We start from the raw sequence: 21,764 nt of genomic DNA, 5'->3' as shown, positions 1-21,764 counted from the left end.
TGGCTGGACTAGTAAACCTCAATCAGGAAAGGCTCCATTAAATTTAATAACTTGTTGAAAGATAAACGAGTGGGATTTCAATTCTTAAAATTAGGCACAGATATTAAAATCTGAGAAACAAACTTCTTACATTACATAGGTTACCTATCTAATCAGTGCAGACAGAACTTTTCCACAGAGCAATAAGAAAAAGAGTAAGAGAAGATAAACATATGCCAAAAATATCAAGGCCCAAAATGCACATTTAGTTTCAAAATTCTTTTATTGCAGTTGGATAATAGAGATAAATATCTAAGAGCAAAATCCAGTAGGGTCACATTTATTTTCCTTTGGAACAATTCTGCAAACTGGTTTATGATAAAGAACAAAAAGTTGCACTACATTTTGGAACGTTTTGTTCTTTAAAACTGGTCAGACAGGTGGGAAATATTAAAGTACTACAAATTAAATGAATAATTTTCCACTTCAGCTTCATTTCCCAAACTGAACAAGTCCAAGCAAAAGAAACAATGGTATTTTCTGCTTTGGAGATACATATCAACTGGTAATGTACTTCAAGCTATATTAATTTGATTAAAAAGTTTATCCTTAATAACCTGAGACATCAATCCATGTATAGCTTCTATGGTGGTCTTGCAGCTGAAAAACAAGCATAAATTCAATGTTGGACAAAAACTGAACTGAACTGTCATTTTACTTGAAGATATCCAGCTGTTTTGGAAGTTCAGGGTGCCCACAACCCCATGAATCTTAAAAACTGTCCAGAAAGGAACAGTCACATTCAGCAATTTAGCCATTGTTGCCAATATCTTTTTGTTACTTAAAAAGCAAACTAACTATACATACAAAAGCACAGAAATAACAGAAAACTTTGTCTTGCAATTTATGACATCTTACATTAACAACAGCAAGTGGGCTCTGTGGTCATCTGAACAAAGGAAAAAAATCCTTAATGGAATGGAGCTATCAGGTGGTATTATCAATACCTGCAGGCTCTCACTTGCTCTCTACCTTTACCTCCTTTGCCCAAGCCCAGGACAGTAGTGTACAGTAACCATGGTTCCTCTGAGAAACTTTACATAGAACATTAAAGAAAAGTTTATAAAACAAATCAGTTATTGGTCAAAATATGTAATGTGCAAAACTTCAAAGTGCTGAGAGGAATTCCTATTGATCGAAGTTCTCCCCAATGTCTGCCATAGGGCAATGTAGTGTCAAACTAACAAATAAAAACAGACTGTAAAAATGCAAAAGATTAATCAGGACTGAAGGCATGGAGAATAGGAACAAATTACTATTAGAAAGATAAAGGAATCCTAGGGAAAGCAAGCTGACTTGGAGCACAACTTGGCTAATGCATGTGCTCCCTTAGAAAATGGCTTAGAGATGTGCATGGACAGTAACAGGACTTATCATTCAGTCCAGCATAAGCACTTTTAGGATAAAGCTTTACAGCACTGTTTTCCCAAAGCAGGTATGTCCAACAATCCTTTAGTGATCTTTGCACCCTTATTTCTTCAGAGTAATTTAGGGTGACACCAAATTAATTGTCCTGTGTCTGCACAGGCCTTCTACTGTCTTTTCTGTTAGGAAATTGAAGAAAAACATGCATCTCTAAAAGTGTTACACTCAGTTTTGGGAACTATGGTAGCTTTTGTTGCACAGGAAAGCAGAATTTTTGACAAAAACAATTCCTTCCAATCCCTTACAATTTATAAACTAACTACTGATGAAGACTAAATAAAAACAGAAAAGAAAAATGCTTAGAAGTGCTGCAACAAATAATATAGTAGCATGATCAGAGAAAGAGCGATTTCTTAGAATAACTGTAAACATGTGAGAGTAAGGGGAAAATAAAATGTAGTCAGTTTTATGGGACTCCAGACAGCAATGCAAACTTATCAGCAACTCCCTCCTCCTCATGTCTTCAAAGCATTGCAATTCTGTTTCCCTACAGGAACTGGGAGGTATCACTTAACTTGGCTGCTATGAGCTAGCAACAGCATTAACTCCACTGCAAATATATTCTGCAATTAAAATAGGTTAAATGAGTATTAATTGTTATAAAGTCAACCCCCCTCCAACTCAATCATGTTTGTTAGGAAACTTGTAAGAGCTGTTAACTTTTCAGAAAAAAAACCAAAGGTGTGTCAGGGGGAGAGAATACCAGGAAACTGTTCTGTTATCAAGATAAAGTGATGGGGAAGAGGGACAGAAAGCCTCAACATCTGAAAACTCACAAATGCAAACATCCGAGACTTTGTTCAGGTTTTGCACTCTGTTCCAAGGGATTCTACAGAATTGTTTCCCTATTCAATGTAATGACTACATCTCACTCAAAATACTCCTCAGATGCATGCAGGTGAGTTCTGCCTTCTCCACAGATGGACCTGAGTTTGTACTGCCATATAAACTGCAGTATTTCTTGGTTTTCAAAGTCCGAAATTTGCTAAATACAATGTACTTGAACAACCCAGCTGTACAAGCTGTTGGATACTATTAACCTCTGTTAAAAGATTTTACTTGGAAAAATGGTGACTCTAAGATGATACAGTCTAAGCACATATAATTCTTAAGACTATTGGGAAAGAGATGTGAGTATTATTGAGAAGCATCTTGTATACTTCAAAGCTCAAAACAAACAGAGCTGATCACCAATAAACATAAGGAAAACTGAGGGAAAATATTGCAATTTCTTTGAAATAATGTTGTACACCTAGTGATAAGAAGTTTATTAACTTTACAGCAGAAGTATTTGCTGTCAGGTAGGAAAGGCCAGAATATCTGTAAGGTAATTCTTAAAAACAAAAAAACAACAACAAAACCCCAACCTTTTCTTACTTCTTAAAAAAAGATACATTAATTAAGAAATATAGAAAAAGGAGTTAATAATTTTTCCATTAGTAAAAATATTAGACAAGTGTAAACTAGACTTACTGGACTGTTAACACTAGTTCTTAAAATCATGTTGTATACCATAATTTTACTTACTGTTAGTTTTAACCTGATTAACCATAAAAATGTGCTAATTTCTAGCAAAGTTACAATTTTGCATTAGACACAAAACTTCTTTTGTTTGTCAGATACAGATGGAATTTTACAGCAATTTTTTGTTTAATAAACTAGAGTTAAATTTATTCCAAACCCCCTAAGATTAAAAATTCACTGTAGGTTTAATAGAGGCAAGATTTTCTTTAACTTTCAAAACCAACTATGATTTCTGGAGTCTTTCATTTCTATCTATAACCTAATTCTTATCTCTGATCTTCTCAGGTTACAATTACAGGCATGAGAAAAGTTTAAAACCAAATAATACTTTTTACATTAAGAACACATGGATGTGTTATCTTACCTGTCTCTTGTTGCTTTTGCAAGTTTGTCTTCTGACTTCTTGTCATGAGTCTCTAAACCCAGCATGAAACTGCCCCTTCCAAGTTGAGCTTCTGACTGTTCTAATTTTTCAGACAAATCAAAGACTTGGCCAGTAGTATAGTCAGCATTCTTAGGAGAAAGAAAGTAATAAATATTTTGAATTTAACCTATAAATTCAAGCATTTGTACATAAAATAAACCACATCTGAGAAATGTTTTTAAAAGTGTAGTGCTGCATATTTGAATCTGTATCTGCAATTGAAGTGATACAGAACATGAGTGGTGGTTAAGAGAACAGAAGCTGAGCCATCTGACAAATGCTCAATCCCTTAAGCCTGAATTGGGTTCTTTTTATTACTTTCAACTCATGCCCTAAGTTAAGTAGGAGTAAGTAAAACTCGGTTTTGACCAAGAGAAAAAAAAAATTAGCTTCTGCAGAGGAAAGGTTTTGATGCTCAGCTGTTACACTGAAGGTGTACCTGCACTGTTTCTGTTGTAACCTAGTTTTAAGAGTTCCATTGTTTAGTTTTTCTCAAATGTTTACTTATTAAACACCATTATTGATTGCAGTGCTCTATAGATAGAAGGTTAAAAAGTATTTAAGACAAAATCTGAATGTATAGAGAGAATTCAGTAAAATTAAATGTGTTATTCCTACCTTCTACTTTTACAGAGCAGATATGAGGAACATTTCAGTATTTATGACTGGGAAAATCTTCTCTTCTTGTTTTATTGGACAGATTCTTAACGTGGGGTCTGTATCTATCAGTGTTCTATTAAGCATTTTACAGCAGAGGGCCTGGCTTTCAGACTCTGAATGCACACAACTGTGGTACTTACAGTGAGCAAACTAGAAGAACTGAGAGTGTTCACCCAGTACTTGTTCCACAACAGCTCAAGCAATTTACGATCCAAAGATGATTTAAAGTATGAGACTTCTAAAGCATAATACCTTTAAAAACAAACATGCAAATAAAATAAGCGTCCATCTAAATATGTCTTGCTTGACTGTCACATCCAAAGTACATGCAACTCAAAAAATCCTTATCAATGGCAAATATCTTCAAAAATTCAAAGCACTTAAGGTTACTGCCAGTTCCAATTCTCTGTACAATTTTCCATAAGTAATTAATATATAGATTTAATACATAATTCCCACACAAACTGCTGTGTTCTGATAAATAAGATTGCAAGAGTTTTTTAATTATTCTCTTAACAACCTATTCCATGCTTGGGTTCTTCAGTACAGTAATAACCTACAGATAATTCTAGTTTTGAATGTATTGCTTTTAATTTCTTGAGGAATGCCTGGTAGCAGTAAATGTTACAAACAGGCAAACAATTTCACATCCTACCACACCTATTTTGAAAGCCAGGCTTCAGTGGTGTTACAAATTAAGACTCCCGGTAATGCAAGAAAAGGAGCTGCACAACACTTGCCCCTATTGAGAAGAGCAGAGGGATTACATCCCCCCCAGTCCTGCTGATCAATCGACATCTGACCCAACAAAGGCATCACTACTTAAAAGTGTTCAGAAATCAGCTGCTAAAGCTTTTAACCAGGTTCATCTTTATCTTTGCAGAGTTCTCCCTTAAAATGTCTCCTGATAAATGCCAGTAACCCTTTTTTCACAAAAACAAGAGTGCTAAAGCAACAGTGAACTTCAAGATTTGAAACACTACAAGAAATTTATTTGTCCATACTGAATCACTAACCTAAACACAAAAAAAAAAAAAAAAAAGTTAGTAGTTTTTTTTGTTACTTACTGTTTACAATGTACACCGAAGTCTTCTATTTTATTGAGTGGAATAGTCTGGTATTCAGAGGGACCTTCATCTGGAGGTTTATAGCCCTAAAAATTTAACAAATTGCAAAAATGACACCGTAATTCTGAGACTTTTCAGAATGCCTAAACTTTACAAGAAGTTTAAAGTATACGAAATTATATGTTTGGGGTTTTTTTTGTTTTGGTTTGGTTTTTTGTTTGTTGTTGTCTGGAGAAAATTACATTTCCCCTGGTAGTCTGAAATTTGAGATTTTCCTGGATCTCAGCTTTACATTTGGCTTTACTAGCTGTACTGGTCATTACATTTGTAGGTTTATCAAAAGCAAACTAGCCATCATAGTTGAGTTTTTTCAAATGAGTAACAAGGCAAGCTATGATTAGATAATTTTTTAGATCAAAGAAAGGGCAAGCTTCTTCTTAAGACAGTATTTCTCTACCTGTTCTTGGAAATTTTGAGGGAAGATTTGAGAAGAGGGAAGAAACAACCATGGATATGCCTCAGAGATACCTAAAACTTTCAGCTGCTTGTTTAGCCAAGGTGGTGCCATTCACAGCTACTGACTAAGCAAGAACTGCCTGCAGTCTACTGTGAGAACTCCCTAAAAATATGCTTCTCATGTGCATTTTCCACATGTGATTTGGTTTTCAGGTACAGGATGCTTCTCCCTGTTCAAAATTCTACAAGTATTTATGAAGCGATTTTGCCCATGGAAGGGAATATTCTCCTGAATTACAAACTGTTCTAAGACATCTTATGTTTTTGTCAACACAAAAATAATGCCTGGACCTCTCACAATCATTTTTGTTAATTACAGAATTTAATTTTTATTAAGCAATTAATTTTGGCAATTGTTTTATTGGATGGCTGTCTGAAGTTCTTGATGAGTCACTCATAACTGGGTATTTAAAAGATATACCTGAACTTCATTGGACTGAAATAGCACAGCCAGAAGTATACATGACAGGATGCATTTGGAGACCTAGATCTCCAATGCTGATGTGATTTCTTAGTTTTAAGCCTAAACCATACTATTTAATTAACTTTTTTGTACATTACTTTGTGAAGATTCATACTATTTATTTGAAAAAGTTAAGTAGATAGTTTTGAACCTTCCTTTTCTAAAATGGAAAGCAAATTACAACATATTAAACATGCTATTAATATTTGGTTTTAGGTCTAAAAAATAAACAGAGAAGAACTAACACGAAACAATTTTGATGAATGCTACTTACAACTATATCCATTAAAAACCAGCTATATGGAGATACATAATTTTGGGACAGCTCCACAAACTGGACAGTGTAATTGATATAACACTGCCAAAACTCTATGAAAACCAAACTAAAAGTCAACCTTTATAAATGTAATCCAATATCCAAAGGCATGTAGAAACAAGTGTATAGACACATTTTCCTTTGCAATGAGCATTCAGTACAGCACAGCAGACCAAACTCAGACCACCATTTAAAGACAGTTCGGTGTTCACACACTAGATAATTGTAGAAAATTTTAGCTATTTACCTTAGGATATGTCCTAAAAGCTCCAAGATTTACTTTTCCTGCAGATATTGTTCTTGTTGGATCAATCTGCAGAAATACAGGTAATACTCATTACATACATTTTATTATTTATTACAGGCTTCAATTAATTTATAGCAATTTTATTTCAGAAATGTAATTCATGCAAATTGTATTAGTTCTGTCATAAACAGTACTTTTTCTGCTGTATGAGACTCTATAAAAAGATGGAAGTATCAATAGCCTTCAATGAATTATTTTTTCAAACTAATTTTCCTCATTTCCTAAATACTTAAAAACTCCTTATGCTTAAGAACGATACCATAACTGAAACAATGCAGTGAAAATGGTCTGGCAAACATGACTGGTTTGCCCAGTATGTGGTCAGCAAAGCAGAAGAAGTGGCACCAGTTTAAAGTGTGGCTCTAACACCTCCATCATACAAAGTACACACTACTAAAGTGCTAAGAGACAGAAATCCAAAAATTATTCCCCTCAACATGATTTGCTATGCAGGGTTATCATCACCAGCCAGTACTTACAACCACTGCTACGAAGGGTTCCTGAAATTGCTGGTTAAGCATCTGGGTACTGACGTCGATCCCCGAGAGCCAGCAGCCGTAGCCGGGGTGACTGTGGTACCAGCCGATGGCATTTTCCAGGCGTCCGACCTAAGAAGGAGCAGGGAAAGGAAACAGCTCCGGCGTTCAGCTCCATTCCCAAAGCACCGGCTGCCCTCCAGCGGCACTTCCAGCACGCTGCAAGGCGCGGCAGGATAAACAGGAATTTCCACTCGCGGTGGAATATTCCCTAGAATCCATAGGAGTAGTACTGGCATTCTCTGCTACAGCTGCTGCCACGGAACAAAGGCCTTCAAGGAGCCTGGAGCTCCTTCTTCAGTGACAGCTGGAGTACAGAAGAGGTTCCACACAGCTGGATGGTGAGCTGCAGCTGCTCAGCAGGGCTGAGAAATTTCTTAGTGATATAACACAAGTACATATAACCTCATATAATGTAGGGAACATCAGTAGAGAATTAATTATTTAGTATGGTAACATATCTCACAGGCATATACTATACTAAATATCTATACTATTAGATAAGTGGTAGGTTTAAAAAATAACTTCGAAGGCATGCTTTCAAACACCAGAGGTGACAGAAATGATTGCCTGGAGACAGGTTTAAAAGCCAAAAGATTAATTTTTGACAACTTTTTATCAGATAAAACCTTAAAATACGAGTTTCCAAATAATACACACGGCTATCTCTAAAAATGCTGGAAGAGAAAGGAGCAAAGCCAAAAAACCCCAGGAGAATAAACACCCATTCAACCTAATTTTTGTAACCCTCTCTAAGGAACTGTTTACTGGCTGCTCCACTAATGATGAGACAGAACACCACAAACTGCCTACTTTATTTTTTAATTGGTGAAGAATATTTATATTTTCTTTACAACTTCCATGAGAGAGACCAACAAAACACTAAAGAACATAGGTTATTTTTCAAAGCCAAATGATACATTTGAACTACATTAAGACCAGATCCTGTCCTAACTGGAACGGCAGCATCTATGAAGCACTTCTATATGGGGATATATTAACTAGCACCTAATGATAAAAAGAGCTGTTCCAGGAACAAGTGCTTGCCAAAATCAAATATGAAATAGCCAGCATGAAAACTCTGCCAGAGCACCAGGAAAGCTGAGTTATTTGCACAGAAGTTCATTTTCAAAATTGTCAAACCAACTACAGACAAAACTGAACAACATAAACAATGGCAAAACAAACATTTCCTGTCACATAAGAACTCCTACAGAAACCTGGACTGTTTTAAACCTAAGACAAGCTGTTTACAATTTTATGCTATATACTTACCACTTTGAAATTTGGTATTTCTACCTCAGAATGGGATTCTATGAATATATCTTTACTTAAAGATAGCATGACTGTATCTTTAGGCAAAGACATCTCTTCAAGTCACCTTTTTGCAACAAGAGTATTAGCATCACAACATTGTTTTCAGAGAAAACAATCTAGATTAAATGAATTATTTCTGCATTTTCTCACAGGGGTGAATTATTTTAAAAACATAAAATATAACATAAAATAACATAAGTATGTCCCAGAACATAAATATTTCTGCATTATGTTTACTCTTTGCTGATGTTATGATTCAGCCTAATGCACATCCATTTCAATATCTTCAACTCTATGTAAGGCTATGAATGCAAGTCAAACTCTCCAAAAGAACCCAAACACTCCTCTGTTATATCTACTTAGTATCTAAGGGGCTTCTAATTTTAGCTGGTTTAAAAATCAGTGGGTCAACTGGGTATCAAAACTGTTTGAGCTCGGAGAGTTAAAGTTATTTCAACCCTTATTTCTAGTACAGAATTGTCCTGTATTGGAAGAGGCACATCAGCAAGTGCTCTGATGTGCTGTGCTGGTTTTCACATCAGCCACAGAGCAGAGTTGTGTTTCTGTTATCTTTCTGCACACGAGAACTTCACTGTACAGTCAGCTTTAATATGATGTGGATTTCTGAAAAGAAAGTGACAAAGATGGCAACAGACAAACAGGTCTGTTAATCTAAATTTTCAAAGATAAATATGAATAATTAAGTTGCACTGAAACTTACTGATTCCTTCATTGGCCTCTTCTTCACAAATATGTCTTTTTTAATGGAAAAGAGCAGCATACTATACAGTAAGATCTCAGAAGAAGGTAAGAATAAATGTCATAATTCTGATCTACAAATACTAAGTATGTCCAGTGCACACATATATTTAATTTTGCATACTGTTTTTAGAAAGAAGTGTCAGTTATTTTAGAACCACACTCTCTCACACGGCCAGCAGCCTCAGCCATAAAAACACTTCCTCAGCAATAAAAATAATTTACAAAGGGAAGGAGAAAGCACTACTTTTTATAGAATCATTAAGGTTGGAAAAGACCTCCAAGATCATCGTGTCCAACTTTTGATGACCTACAGTAAGTAAGGGAAATATGTATGTGAAAATGTTTACAGGCCCCTGAGTTCCCTGCTGCTGACACAGTTCTTACTGTCATGTTTGAGGAGAGACAGGACAATGGGGCAGGCACTTCATCACTGGGGGAGGGAATTAGCCTGCAACCCCCAGGCATGTTCCTGTAGCTCACCAGACGCACAGGATCTGCACGGGGAGGGTCAGACACCCCCTGCCAGCTCTCCTTACCTGCTTGGCGTTCTCGATGTAGGCAGCCATGTACTCGTAGGCTGCGGCCTGCGCGTTGACGCGGGTCTCGGTGCCCTCCACGGGCAGGGCGAAGCTGTCCATGATGATCATGGTCTCCCCGTCCACCTTGCCCAGCATGAGCCCCATCACCTCCAGATTGCCGCCGGACCTGGCGTGCATCACCATTTTCAGCAGCGCCAGCGCAGAGATCTTGCAGTACTTGAAGTAATGGTGGCTGCAACAAGGCAGAGGCCGCGGAAGGGAAGGCAGAGCCATCAGATCAGGCCGGTCCTCACCGCCCGAACCGCCCGCCCGCTCCGCCGCCCCGCTCCCACTCACTCCTTGGTCCAGGGCTTGGCCGCCAGGATCTCCTGCTGCTGCTTGCGGTCGTACTTGTAGATCTCGTCGATGCTCTGCGCCTCCTGCATGTTGTTCGCCAGCTCCCAGGTCTTCTGCGCCATCCCGCTCCCGGAGGCGCCGCTCCCCGCCGCCGCCATCGCCCCGGCCCCGGCCCCGCTCCGCCACACCGGGCCGCCGGCCGAACCAAGCGCGGCGCGGGGGGACGGACGGACGGAGGGACGGACGGTGGTACGGTCCGCGCAGGCCCGGCACGGGCGGCGCTGCGCCCCCAGCGGCCGCACTCGGCTCTGCACGCGGCTGGGCCCGACCCGCTGTCCCCGTGAAGCGGCACCGCAGAAACCCGACCCCGGCCGGGCCGAGGCCTTTCTATTTATCCATTTATTTATTGACTTATGCTTTTTAAATTACTGTGACTAGTTCGGGGCTACTCAGTACGAGAGAGACACGGAACATCTGTAGCGGGTCCAGCGGAGGGCAACAAAGAATATTTAAGGGACGGGAGCATCACTTTGCGTGGAAAGGCTGAGGAAGCTGGGCCTGTTCAGCCTCGATAGAGAGACGACCGAGAGGGGACCTTATCAACGTATATAAGTATCTAAAGTGGGAGGCGTCAAGAGGATGGAGCCAGGATCTGCTGGGACGTGCCAAGCAATAGGACAAGAGGCAAGAAAACTGATGAACAGGAAATTCCCCCCGAAGATGAGGAAGAACTGCTATCCTGTGCAGGTGACCGACCACTGGAACAGATTCCCCAGAAAGGTTGTGGAGTCTCCCTCCCTGGCGATACTCAAGAGCCGTCTGGATGCAATCCTGTGCCGTGTGCTCTAGGGTGACCCTGATTGAGCAGGGAGGTTGGACCGGCTGACCCGCTGTGGTCCTTTCTAACCTACCTACTCTGGGATACTGGGAAGCCCGCCCGCCGCTGCCTCCCCTCCCGCCGCCGCCTCCCCTCCCGCTGCCTTTTCCCCGCCCTGGAGGAGGCGGCGGCCGGGTCGCGCCGCCCTCCGGGGCAGCGGGGGGCGCTGCGCGGCGCCGCCCGCCGGGTTCCGGGGCGGCGGTAACGCGCGGGGCACGGACGGAGCCGTGGCTGCCGGTACCGGTGAGCGGGCGGCGGGGGCGGCGCGGGGCTCGGGGACCCTCCTCGTAGCCCTGCCGGGCGGTTTCATCGCCCGCATCGCTCACAGCCCGGAGCGGGCGGCGGCGGGAGCGAGGGGGGTTCGCTGAGTAGCGGGACGGGCTCCGGAGCGGAGCGGGACCGGGGCACGCCCGGGGCGTACCGCCGTGTCTGGGGTCCCCGCGGGGGCGGCGGGGCTCGGCTCGGTTCGGCTCGGCTCGGCTGGTCCCGGCCCTCCGGTGGGGCCGCTTGTTGTGCGGCCGTTGCCTGACAACGGCGCCGCGATCCGGAAAGGGGCCGAGCCCCGAGTGCCGCATCCCCGCCCCGCAGCTGCTCCCTGGGGCGGCGGAGCCTCCGGGAGTGCCCCAGAGGAGCTGCCGAGGAGGGAGGGAGGGAGGTTGGGAGGCGAGCGCTGCAGGCCGGGGGGAGAGGCGCTTCCCCGAGCTGTCGCTCTTGGAGAAATAAACCTGATCTCCTGGGTCTGAAAGTTTTTAGAAATTAGTGTCTTTTTGGATCAAATTACGTGCTCTGAAAAATAGATAAGCTCTGTAGTGGAGGGAAAGTAACTCGCGAAACTTGTTGCTTGGTTCAGAGGATAAATTGCCTTCTCAGTTGCGAAAAAGTCGCGTTGCTTTATTATTTGTGAACGGCTAGACCCTGGGATGTGTGCTTTTGCAGCAATGAATTTGAAAGAAAAGTCCATGGAGCGCATCTCTGGCTGCAGTAGTTTATTCTAAGTGCCATTCACAAAGGTACAGAAGCAGTCAGTACTGATTCCTTAGAAAGTCTGAGTTAAACTTTAAACAGTGTTTCTTAATGACACAATTAGCGTAACTTGTAAGTACAATTACTAAACGTGGCATATAGTGGCTCTTTCAAAGCATTTCCCTCCTTGCCACCCGTGCTGCAGTTCACGTGGGTGGGAATTGCCATTTTGCCAGTGCTCCTGATGATATTTCAATATCATGGTGGCATAGAAGAGACGAAATCTGCTTGCACATGCTGATTATAAGTTTTGTGTGTTTCCCTGAACAATTAGGAGGGGAAGGGAAAGATTAAAATGGAATGCAGTAAACATCGCTTCAGGTGATAAAGTAGCTACACAATACAAAGGTAAATAAAGTACATACGATACATATGCACATAGATGTTTTGGATACCTTGAATAGAGGTATCCACATTATTAACTCTCTTTGGGCATAGATCCAATAAAAATCTCGTGTTTGAACTTGACTTATTGTTCTTGAATATCTGCATGCTTTCTATTGCTTGGTGTGTTTGCTTAAGTTGAAGTCTACCTAGGTGACTCTAATTACTCAGAGTTGCTTTTGTGAAAACTCTGGATAAGGAAAAGAGGCTATGAAAATCTAAAATCTTGAAAGAAAAAAATGTGTAAAAATATTTTGGTGGGACATTTTCAGACAGTACTTGAATATATAACAGCAATATATTTAATGGAATTTCACTTTGAATAATGCATTGTTTTGGGAATGCAAATTATCTAAGATTTAAAGTTGCAAGAGCTAAAGAAAGGCTGATAGATACATCCTGTCAAACATTTTTTAGAAACACCATTTACAAAATACTCTGTTTTCCAAAAAGCTAGAAAAATATGCTTAGACTCTTCATTTGAGGGCATATGGATAGATTTTTGAGTGTTAACAGCATATTCTGACTTTCCTTTTGTGCTCTGTACATGTCCATGGAGCAATATCTCCCAGCTTGGTTTTGAATCTGCTACTTGTACTAGTAGTTGCAAGGATCTAGAAATGCACAACAAAAATTCAAATGCATTGCTAAACTGAAAATAAATGATTTTGTTCTGAATTGGTGTTATGGTGTCAGGCTGTGCCTCAGTGTGTTTGTGCAGCCATGGGAAGCCAGTGTGAAGTTGACAGTTCCCTATGAGTTCAGTGCTGTCACCTCCAAGATAGTTCACTTCACATCTGGGGGCCATGGTAGCCCTTGTCTCAGATAGAAATGTGTTCTTTCTTTATTTTTATTGTGATTAGTCACGATCTCTTCACATGGTGCAGTAGATGATAAAATTGACTAATAGTCAGCAGGATGTTTGCTTACATGCTGGTATATTTTTGGAACTTAACAGTGTATGCTTCACATTGAAGTTGTCACTCTTTTGCTTAGAATAACTTAGAAATTATTTTTTGGTATAATATATTCTTTTTGCTTATTTCATAAAGTTTGAACTTGTGCATATTTTTAGAAGATCAACACAAGTAGAAGGATGTTAAGACATAAAATGTCTAGCTATTTCTAAGAAGGATTTGGCTACACTTCCAGGCAATTGTGCTGTATTAAAGGTATGCTGATTCAACAGTGCTGTAGCATTAGTCAGCTCAGTGTTCTCCAAGACCTGGAGTTGCCAGCTTTCTTCACACCAGTTGAATTTTCTGTGTAATTCAACTGTAACTGTTTTGTCTTTGATTTTTAATTTATTATGTTGCTCTTTTGAGCAATATGATAGGAGTGCAGAATGCTGGAATATTAATTGTGTCCTCATGCTAGTTAGAAAATACACTGCAAAGACTCCTTTCCTTATGCCAGCTCTCAGAATAAGTTTGGTACCATTTCCATACAGTGATTTGGAAGCAGTGCTGGAGTTTATAAATGCTGTTGTAAATAGAGATAGGAAATATAGATGTTACTGTCTGTGAGCTTTTGGAAAGGCTTCTCACAGTGCCTCCTACGTGTGGTAATTTTCCTCTTGATGACTGTGCAGCACTGGGTAGGTGATGAGACCAACTTATAAATTTTTTTAGTATGACAAGTTGTTTCACCCTTTCAGAGCAGTTTTTTCATTATTGTTATGTAACATAATAGGCTAAATAAAATTTACCATGCCTGGAAACTTATCCTCTTTCAGATTTCTTTTATCCTTTATCAGTGTGCAAAACTAATGAGATTAAAGATTTAGGACAAATCAGATGGGGGGATTTATTTTTGGCATTGATTGTCCTGTATTACCACTAGGAATTGTAAATGGGTTGGCCTGGTTCTGCCTCCTTTGCAACAATATTATAATTTTATATTATGAATCAAAAAAGAGGAAAGGTTTAAAGGAGTACATTCTAAGGAATACATCAAGCAAATGTATTCTGTAAATTAAGTTAGCATGCAGTTACTTCACCTTCTCTTATAGAATTTGTGCATTTTTTATTTCCATTTTGCTTCTACTGAGAATTTATCCCAGTCTCTCTGGACACATTATTTTCATGTTTACCTGTGTGCCACCTTATTATTCTTGAGGTGATGGTTTAGGGTTTTTTTTGTTGCTGTTGTTTTTAAGTTCTCCAATCCTCTTCCTGAAACTGTTTTCTAATATACCTTTATCACTGGCCTCTTGTTTACCTCATACAATGTTATACTGAATTAGCCTCAAAAAATCCTACTCTCTTAATTTAGATACTAGATATGATGAAATTTTTTAGGAACCTGCATAAGCAATCCTTTTGCTTAAGCTGCATGCAGGGATTTGAGGGTTGTAATTTTGTTAGCAATTTCTTCTCACAATAGTAAGTTAAGCACAGAATTAATTGTGTGATTTGGCCCTTATTTTAGACTGTGCATGTATTTTGCACTTTTTGTACATTTTTCTAATGATTCCTTCATTCTTCATCCCATTTTTACTTTTCTGTGTTTTCTAATTTTGATTTTATGGCTCACTAGGAGTGAGCTTGTGCTAGTATGTAGTGAAGGGTCATTGGTAGACTTGCAATTAAAACAAACAACCCCCAAATACTTTAACCATGTTAGGGAAAAAATATTAGAGAAGTATCTTCAGTCTTGTAATCTGGAATCTTGGAATTTTCCCTCTGGTGAAACATCAAGTGGTCTCCTCCATGGATGGGTTTCCCAAGTCAGTTGTTTTGTTGACCCAGCAAATATCTTAAGGCTATCATTCTGAGGGAGAAATTTGGTTATTTTTAACTGCTGTCTTAAGCAACAGTATTTGAACTTTACATTTTTGAGGCTCTCATGTAAATGCCACGTTCTCCATCTTTTCTGTAACCTAGAAATGATGGCGGATGATTTAGAAAAATTTATTGAAGACCAGAAGGCCAAGTTGGCACAAGATAAGGCGGAACTTGAAAATGATCCACCTTACATGGAAATGAGGGTAAGAGTATTAAAAAGCTTTCCTGAATTTAAATACTTCTGTTGCCAAAGTGTTGTCTGAAGCTTGTTTTTACTGTGCTCTTTAAACTGTATTTGTTGTTAAAGAATATATTAAAGATTTATCTATTCAAAATAATTTCCAACTTGAGTAGTTCATATCTTTATGTGGATTTTTCAAAACCTGTTTGCCACCAGGCATACACAGTAAGATTTGTGTTTTGCAAGTGAGAAAAGTTTTGTACATGGCTTTTATTACTCCTTCACCCCTCCCTAGGGAAGCTGATTAGCAGGAATCTGTCCTCTGCCCACTCCAGAATTTGGATGTTGGAGTGGGAATGGAAGGTATAAATATCCTCAAAATTTCTGTTCCAAAAACTATGAAATATAAAAGGCAAACAACAACAAAAAAATTTGTTCTTATCATAGCTTTCCTATTAGTAATTTTAATGTGTTAATCCAGCATTATTTGCAACCTCTCTGTTCTCCAGTGCTAATAATTACATAACAAATGTTGTTCTTTTGTGTGATATTTCCTCTACTTTGTGATGCAGTAAGGCATTTTGTTTTGTTTTCAGAATAAGGAATCGGAGAAGCTTTCTGAAACTAGCAAGATGTTAATCTCCATGGCTAAAGAAAATATACCTCCAAATAGTCAACAGAACTATCCTTTAGGTATAGTATATTTTTTAAATTATGTCTTCTAGATTTAAGTAGCATTTAATTACCTTTGACAATTTTTGGAAGGATATTACTCCTTTGTGTCTTTAATCATTAGGATGATCATTGTAATTCAAGTGCATAATAATTCTTCAGTCTTTCAAAAATCTTAGCATTGTATGGAATTTTTTTGTGGTTTGGATTTTTTTTTAAATGTTTTTTGGGCAGGAAAATATGCCAAAAACCCTCTCTTTCTTTTTGCAAGGTAGTGCCATTAAAAATCCCCCAAATTAACAACAACAACAAAAAACAAACAAACAAAAAAAAAGGCGACCCAAAAAACTTGTATGCCAGACCTTGATAGATGATGTGTCCTTTCCTGTTGTATTTGGGTGGAGCAAAATCTTTGAAAGTCCATTTTTCATCTGGACTTTACTGCAAAAGAGTACATTCCAGGGAAGCAGGGCCTCTTTCTTTCAGCCTCTTAAGAGTCCTAGTCCAACTTGGCTAAGATGCACACAGCTGAACTAATTTTTCTTTTAAATAGTGTCTTTCAGGCAGTTTAAACTGTTCCTATTGCTTTTGTAATTTTGTTACAATGTAGTTATTCCTTGTGCAAGGAAAGAACAAGTACTTAGTTTTGATTGAAATCTTAACCAGGTGAAATGCTTAGAATTATTTTGATGTGGCTACCAGCTTAATATCTTTTTTTTTTTTATATATTGTTCTTTCTCTTCTTTTCTCTTTGTTCTTTGTGACATTTGATTGGAAATGTGTGATAGTGTTCTTTTCTCCATTTTCCTGTTTCTGCAATGTGCCACCTTTCCTTGCTTGCCCTACTGTCTCCATTCTATAGGCACCACTGTGTTTTCTTAGCTCCACTTGTGTAGCTCAGGTTTGTCCTGAGAGCTTGAGAGCTTTTTTGGGTCCTATTTCTTATTGATAATTAACTCTTTTCTTTCATATGTGGAGACTTTGGGCTATTTCCTCATTAGTTTTCATACTGTGACTACTGTAATTCTGGTGTAATTCTGCAGCTTCCAGTGGGATGCAGCTTGAGCTTGTGAATCTGTGGATTTGAACTGGTCTTAGCTGCATAAGTAAAAACAGGATTTTTATAGGGATGTTGTATAAATAGAACTTACAGCCACCAGCAAGGCAAGCTCCTCAAAGACCTTTAGAGGAAAACTTGAAAGTACTTGAAATGATAATTGAATATTCCTTGCCTCCAGAAGGGATAATGGATAAACTTGGTTAGAGGGCAGCATTTGAATAAGTATCAATCATATATTTTTGGCAGTTTTATTTGGTTCAGCAGGTTGTTCCTGGTGTTGGTAATTCTTTTCTCGACTGAGAAAACATATGATACAGAAAACAGAATACAAAAGGTAGTATCCCACTGGCTGTGGCAGACAGTTAAGCTTTATTAATATTAAAATAGTTTTATTTCTTGTTGGAGAGCTATAATTGCATGTCATGTTGTGTTTGTTACTGTGAATTTGACCTAACTGTTGACATCTGAATATACTAACACAATGAAGTATTACAGATGAGGGGCATTCAGGTGATCTTAAATGAAAAGAAAAATTAGGGGTTGCCATGTTGTGGTTTAACTCCAGCTGGCAACTGAGCACAGCCATTCACTCACTCTGCACTATCAGGTTGGGGGCAGAGAACTGAAAGAGTGAAAGTGAAAAAACTCATGAGCTGAAATAAAAACAGATTAATAATTGAAAAAAGAAAGTAATAAAAATGAAAATAACAACGAGAAAGGAGTAAAACTGAAGAAGGACAAGTGATGCAAATATAAAACCATTGATCACCACCAGCTGATGCCCAGGTCTTTGAAGAGGTCCCACCAACCTCCCCGCTAGTGTTGCTGCTGAGTATGGTGCCATATGGAATGGAATATCCCTGTGGTCCGGGGTCAGCTGTCCCAGCCATGTCCCCTCCCAACTCCTTATGTGTCCCCAGTCCCTCCTGGGTAGGTGAGAAGCAGGAAGTGTGAGCAAGCAGTAATTGAAATATCCCTGAAATATCCCTGTGTTATCAGCACTGCTTCCTGCACAAATCCAAAACACAGCCCCATACCAGCTGCTATGAAGAAAATTAACTACCCCAGCCAAGCCCAGCACTTTCTATAATAATCATTTGGGTGCTGAAATGGTTGCTGACATTACTGGCTTGCTCTGCTTTAAAGCACTGTAAGTTCCTGTGGGTTAAATCAGATGGGACTTGTTCCTTGGTAGTTATGAAGTATATTTTATAGTTCTAGCAGTAATGTTGAGGCTCAGACTGAATAAAGTTGCAGTTATTTCTCAGCATTACATACGTGGAAGTGTTTTTTTATAAATGCATTTAAAATTGTAACATTTAAAACCAATCATTGTCAGTGTGATTATTTGTGGTTAATAGAATGTGAAATGACAAATGGATACAACAAATACAGAATAAATAAAAGTAAAAAAAACAGTTAAAAAGAATGTATATCTCTTATTCTGTCAGAAGAATTCAGAAAAAGTTTGCATGAAATTACGTTGAATGTATGTTAACTGGAGTGATTTTGCTCTGCTAGGCTCTCTCAGAGTAAGTTTTTGAAATGGGTTGTTTTCAAATATCCCCCAGATCACTACCCATAATTTTTATCTCAGTGCTTTTCTGGTGGCCAAAAAAAGGTCTTTCTAACAAAATTAATTTTAAACCACCTTTTGTTTGAACCCTTCACATATTTGAATCAAAGCACTAGATTCTCACTCCTTTTCTCCTTTTTTTTTGGTACTGAATTTCAGTGGCATCTGTGAAATTACTGAGTTAATCTTTTCTCCAACTTGTTAGTTGCTTTTTATCTTGGTCTTCTAGAATTAATTCAATGGTAATTAGGCATAAAATAAAAGGTAAGAGCAAAGCTGAAACAAATTATTTCTTCTTCTGTATTCTATTCTGCTTTATAACCCCTTTTCTGAAATTTGAAATGGTACATTTGTTTTTAATGGAACTCACACTTTCCTTATGTGCAAAATTAGGAGAAAAGGAACTTGCAGGTTGGAGAAAGAAGTTCCTGTGCAGATTTTGGTTAATGGTTGGACTCTGCAGGCTGTTTTAGAATAGCATAGGAGAAGTTTAATCAGGTATTGGGTCCTTTGGTTCTGAATATCAGGCTGACTCCTGTTTGCCACTTCTTCCCTGTCACACTGTTTTCCTGGCTCATGAGGATAGAACAAGTCAGAATGTATCTTCAGCCAGGCCAAACAAACTACCCTACAATAAATTAGGACTGATCTAAGAATAAGTCTTGAATTTCCTCTCTTCCCTTTTACTCCTTGCTACTAATTTTGCATAGATTACAAGATGTAGAAATGCTTTTAGAGAAATAATATGAGATAATAATAGTACACACATTCACTCCCAGTTGGAAACTTTGTCATTAGTTGTGTGATTTTGTGGAATTCACTACTCTGTGGAGAGTGGTGAAAGTGACTCCAGAGATGGCCTGTTGGGATAGAAGATGTTGAATATAAAGTACTTTGAAGTGTATTTTGGGAGTGGCAAACAACTTGCATAGCATTATATTTTATTATATTTTAAGAGTGTAGCTGTTATGAGACCTGAGCTGTTATGAGTAATCTCAGAAAAGTACTAATGTGTTTTGGGTCTACTGAGGTGGAAAGAAAAATGATTATTAATTTTATCATGTGGTCAGATTCCCTCTAGTTATGTAGGAGCAAACAAATTTTTCACATGCTAAACAAACAGCTTGTTGCTTTCATTTGGGAGTATGTTTTCTATTGTGTGGTAAACACAGCTTAAAATATCAGAATAATTTAGAAGCCCACATGTCAAAGGAGATTTCTTTGGAAACATGCAAAAGAAATATGTACAATATTCAAATACATTCAGCTTATGCTGCCTTTTTTTTTTTTTTTTGTAATGGGAAGAAAAACTGTAAGGATGAAAGGAAAACTATCCAAATACCAGTCTATTTTTCTATGCTTTTCACCCAACTACTCCTACAGAGAAGGTGTTTTTTTTCAGCTGTTGTGTAATTACTGGTTGTATGGTTAATTCTTTTTTTATTGCTTGTGTCTAATAAAAATCCAGATATAGCTTTTGCTTTGTATTGATGCAGAATAGTAAATAATGATATTTCATGATGTTAAACTTTCAGGTGACTATGGCTTGAGTTTGCCTCTTGGAGAAGAATATGAACGAAAAAAACATAAACTCAAAGAGGAACTTCGACAAGATTACCGGCGATATCTTTCTCAGGTAAAGTGTCTTGTCTGGTGGCTTGACTTTAGTCTCTTAAAGTTATTCTCTCATTTAATTGAATGAAGATAAATATATATAGAAAACATTTTAAAGGAGGCATTCATTATGAGCAATGAATGATTTTGAAGACTTGAGTGAAAGTAATTTCAAAATGTTTTGTTTATGTATTTTAGGCTTCTACAGATCTCATTGCCATGTGACTACGTATTATTTAGTATATGACTTTCTATTTTATTTATCTGTTTTTGCTTCTTCCTTGTTTTTTTTTTTCCCTTAAGAATTTAAAAGCTGTTACTTCCTGAAGTACTTATGTATTCTGTGGTCTCTAATTGGGGTAAGAAGTACTTAGTGTGACTCCATTTGACAGCTTCTTTTCACTTTCGGAAAGAAAAACCTTTGATGTTATGCATAACATGATTTACTAAATGTCACAATAAATTTAAAATTGAAATGATCTTTATGAAATGTCATCATCTTGGGAATATTCTGTAGCTGTTCTGCATGAATCAGAAAAAATAAGGAACCAAATGATTTCTGTTTTATGAAAATACTATTTACCAGTGTCTTTAGTTCTTAAAATGAATGAATGGATTTCCTTTAGGAAAGGAAGTATCTTTTATTAAGTCAAATATTTTTGACTCAAAGACACCTTTTGAATAGTATCTTTTCCCTGATTTTTAGGGAATTTCACAGGCAAAAAGAAAGGTAGGGTGCCTTTAATATTATTTTCTTTTCTTTAAAATTAGTTGCTTTTTGCTTTGTTTGAAAACTTTATGCTTTCGGAATTTAAAAAATCATTACTTTTATTTGTGCTTTGTGCATTTATGCATGCTGTGGTGATTAGCTGTGACTAACAGCATTGCTTGCTTTGTGCAAAATGATTACTTACATATCTTTCCATTCGTAAGTTTTTAAAACACTTGTTGATTTCCTTTACCCTACGCAGTTCCATTATTGCTGTCTAATGCTGGCTCTGCAATAGTTTTTATTTTAGTAGATATTTGCTTCAAGGATTATCAGTTATGTAGGCAGTAAGAGTTCACTTATTCTTCTTGGTATACATATTTTATAAAGCTAGAATGAAATAGTAACCTCTATAAATATTAAATATGTCATCACAACCAGAGTCAGGGCTTTTTTCTTTCCTGTCTCCACTCATCAGTAGTGCTTAGGGGAGCAGTAGTGCCAATTATTTAGCACCTACTGGCCAGAATGCAAGAATGCAAACAAGTGTTATGAGGAAAAAAAATAACAGCTCTGGTGTTATTTTTACAAGCTTTGTTTAATTAATTTTAACGTAAAAAAAAATTTATGCTTTTGTGTATCTATAATTTT

The 21,764-nt window shown here is 38.2% G+C and overlaps 2 protein-coding genes across 11 annotated transcripts in view; one reads left to right on the top strand and one right to left on the bottom strand.

Annotated features, from left to right (window-relative positions):
• Positions 1 to 245: 245 nt before the first annotated feature.
• On the bottom strand, positions 246 to 10,473 carry COPS5 (COP9 signalosome subunit 5). The gene is made up of 8 exons (XM_084203780.1): positions 10,232 to 10,473; positions 9,893 to 10,127; positions 7,221 to 7,349; positions 6,682 to 6,747; positions 5,140 to 5,225; positions 4,213 to 4,324; positions 3,353 to 3,501; positions 246 to 639 (listed from the first exon to the last, which is right to left on the bottom strand). Exons 1-8 carry the CDS (start codon positions 10,387 to 10,389, stop codon positions 555 to 557), a joined length of 1,020 nt encoding a protein of 339 aa, XP_084059906.1. The 5' UTR covers positions 10,390 to 10,473; the 3' UTR covers positions 246 to 554.
• Positions 10,474 to 10,842: 369 nt separating this feature from the next.
• CSPP1 (centrosome and spindle pole associated protein 1) overlaps positions 10,843 to 21,764 on the top strand; it is a 63,258-nt gene continuing 52,336 nt past the window's right edge. For 6 of the 10 annotated variants that reach the window (XM_084218223.1, XM_084218229.1, XM_084218228.1 and 3 more), the window contains exons 1-5: positions 11,256 to 11,351; positions 15,401 to 15,504; positions 16,079 to 16,175; positions 20,326 to 20,426; positions 21,111 to 21,134. In XM_084218223.1, coding sequence (XP_084074349.1) covers positions 15,403 to 15,504; positions 16,079 to 16,175; positions 20,326 to 20,426; positions 21,111 to 21,134 — 324 coding nt within the window. In that variant the 5' untranslated portion in view covers positions 11,256 to 11,351; positions 15,401 to 15,402. Of the gene's footprint in view, positions 11,012 to 11,255; positions 11,352 to 15,400; positions 15,505 to 16,078; positions 16,176 to 20,325; positions 20,427 to 21,110; positions 21,135 to 21,764 lie in introns of those variants that run through there. The other 4 variants (XM_084218226.1, XM_084218225.1, XM_084218224.1 and 1 more) reach the window with 4 other exon arrangements.

This window comes from Fringilla coelebs, assembly GCF_963513975.1.
Source record: "Fringilla coelebs genome assembly, chromosome: 1".
Lineage (NCBI taxonomy): Eukaryota > Metazoa > Chordata > Aves > Passeriformes > Fringillidae > Fringilla > Fringilla coelebs.
This window is presented reverse-complemented; position numbering and strand designations above follow the sequence as displayed.

Excerpts from the sequence above, each read along its gene's own strand:
- COPS5 (XM_084203780.1), bottom strand. The coding sequence starts at position 10,389 with ATGGCGGCGGCGGGGAGCGGCGCCTCCGGGAGCGGGATGGCGCAGAAG. Across the intron at positions 7,350-9,892 it reads ACATCGAGAACGCCAAGCAG|GTCGGACGCCTGGAAAATGC; the intron begins GTAAGGAGAGCT and ends GCTCCTTCTTAG. Across the intron at positions 640-3,352 it reads GCAAAAGCAACAAGAGACAG|CTGCAAGACCACCATAGAAG; the intron begins GTAAGATAACAC and ends CTTGTTTTTCAG.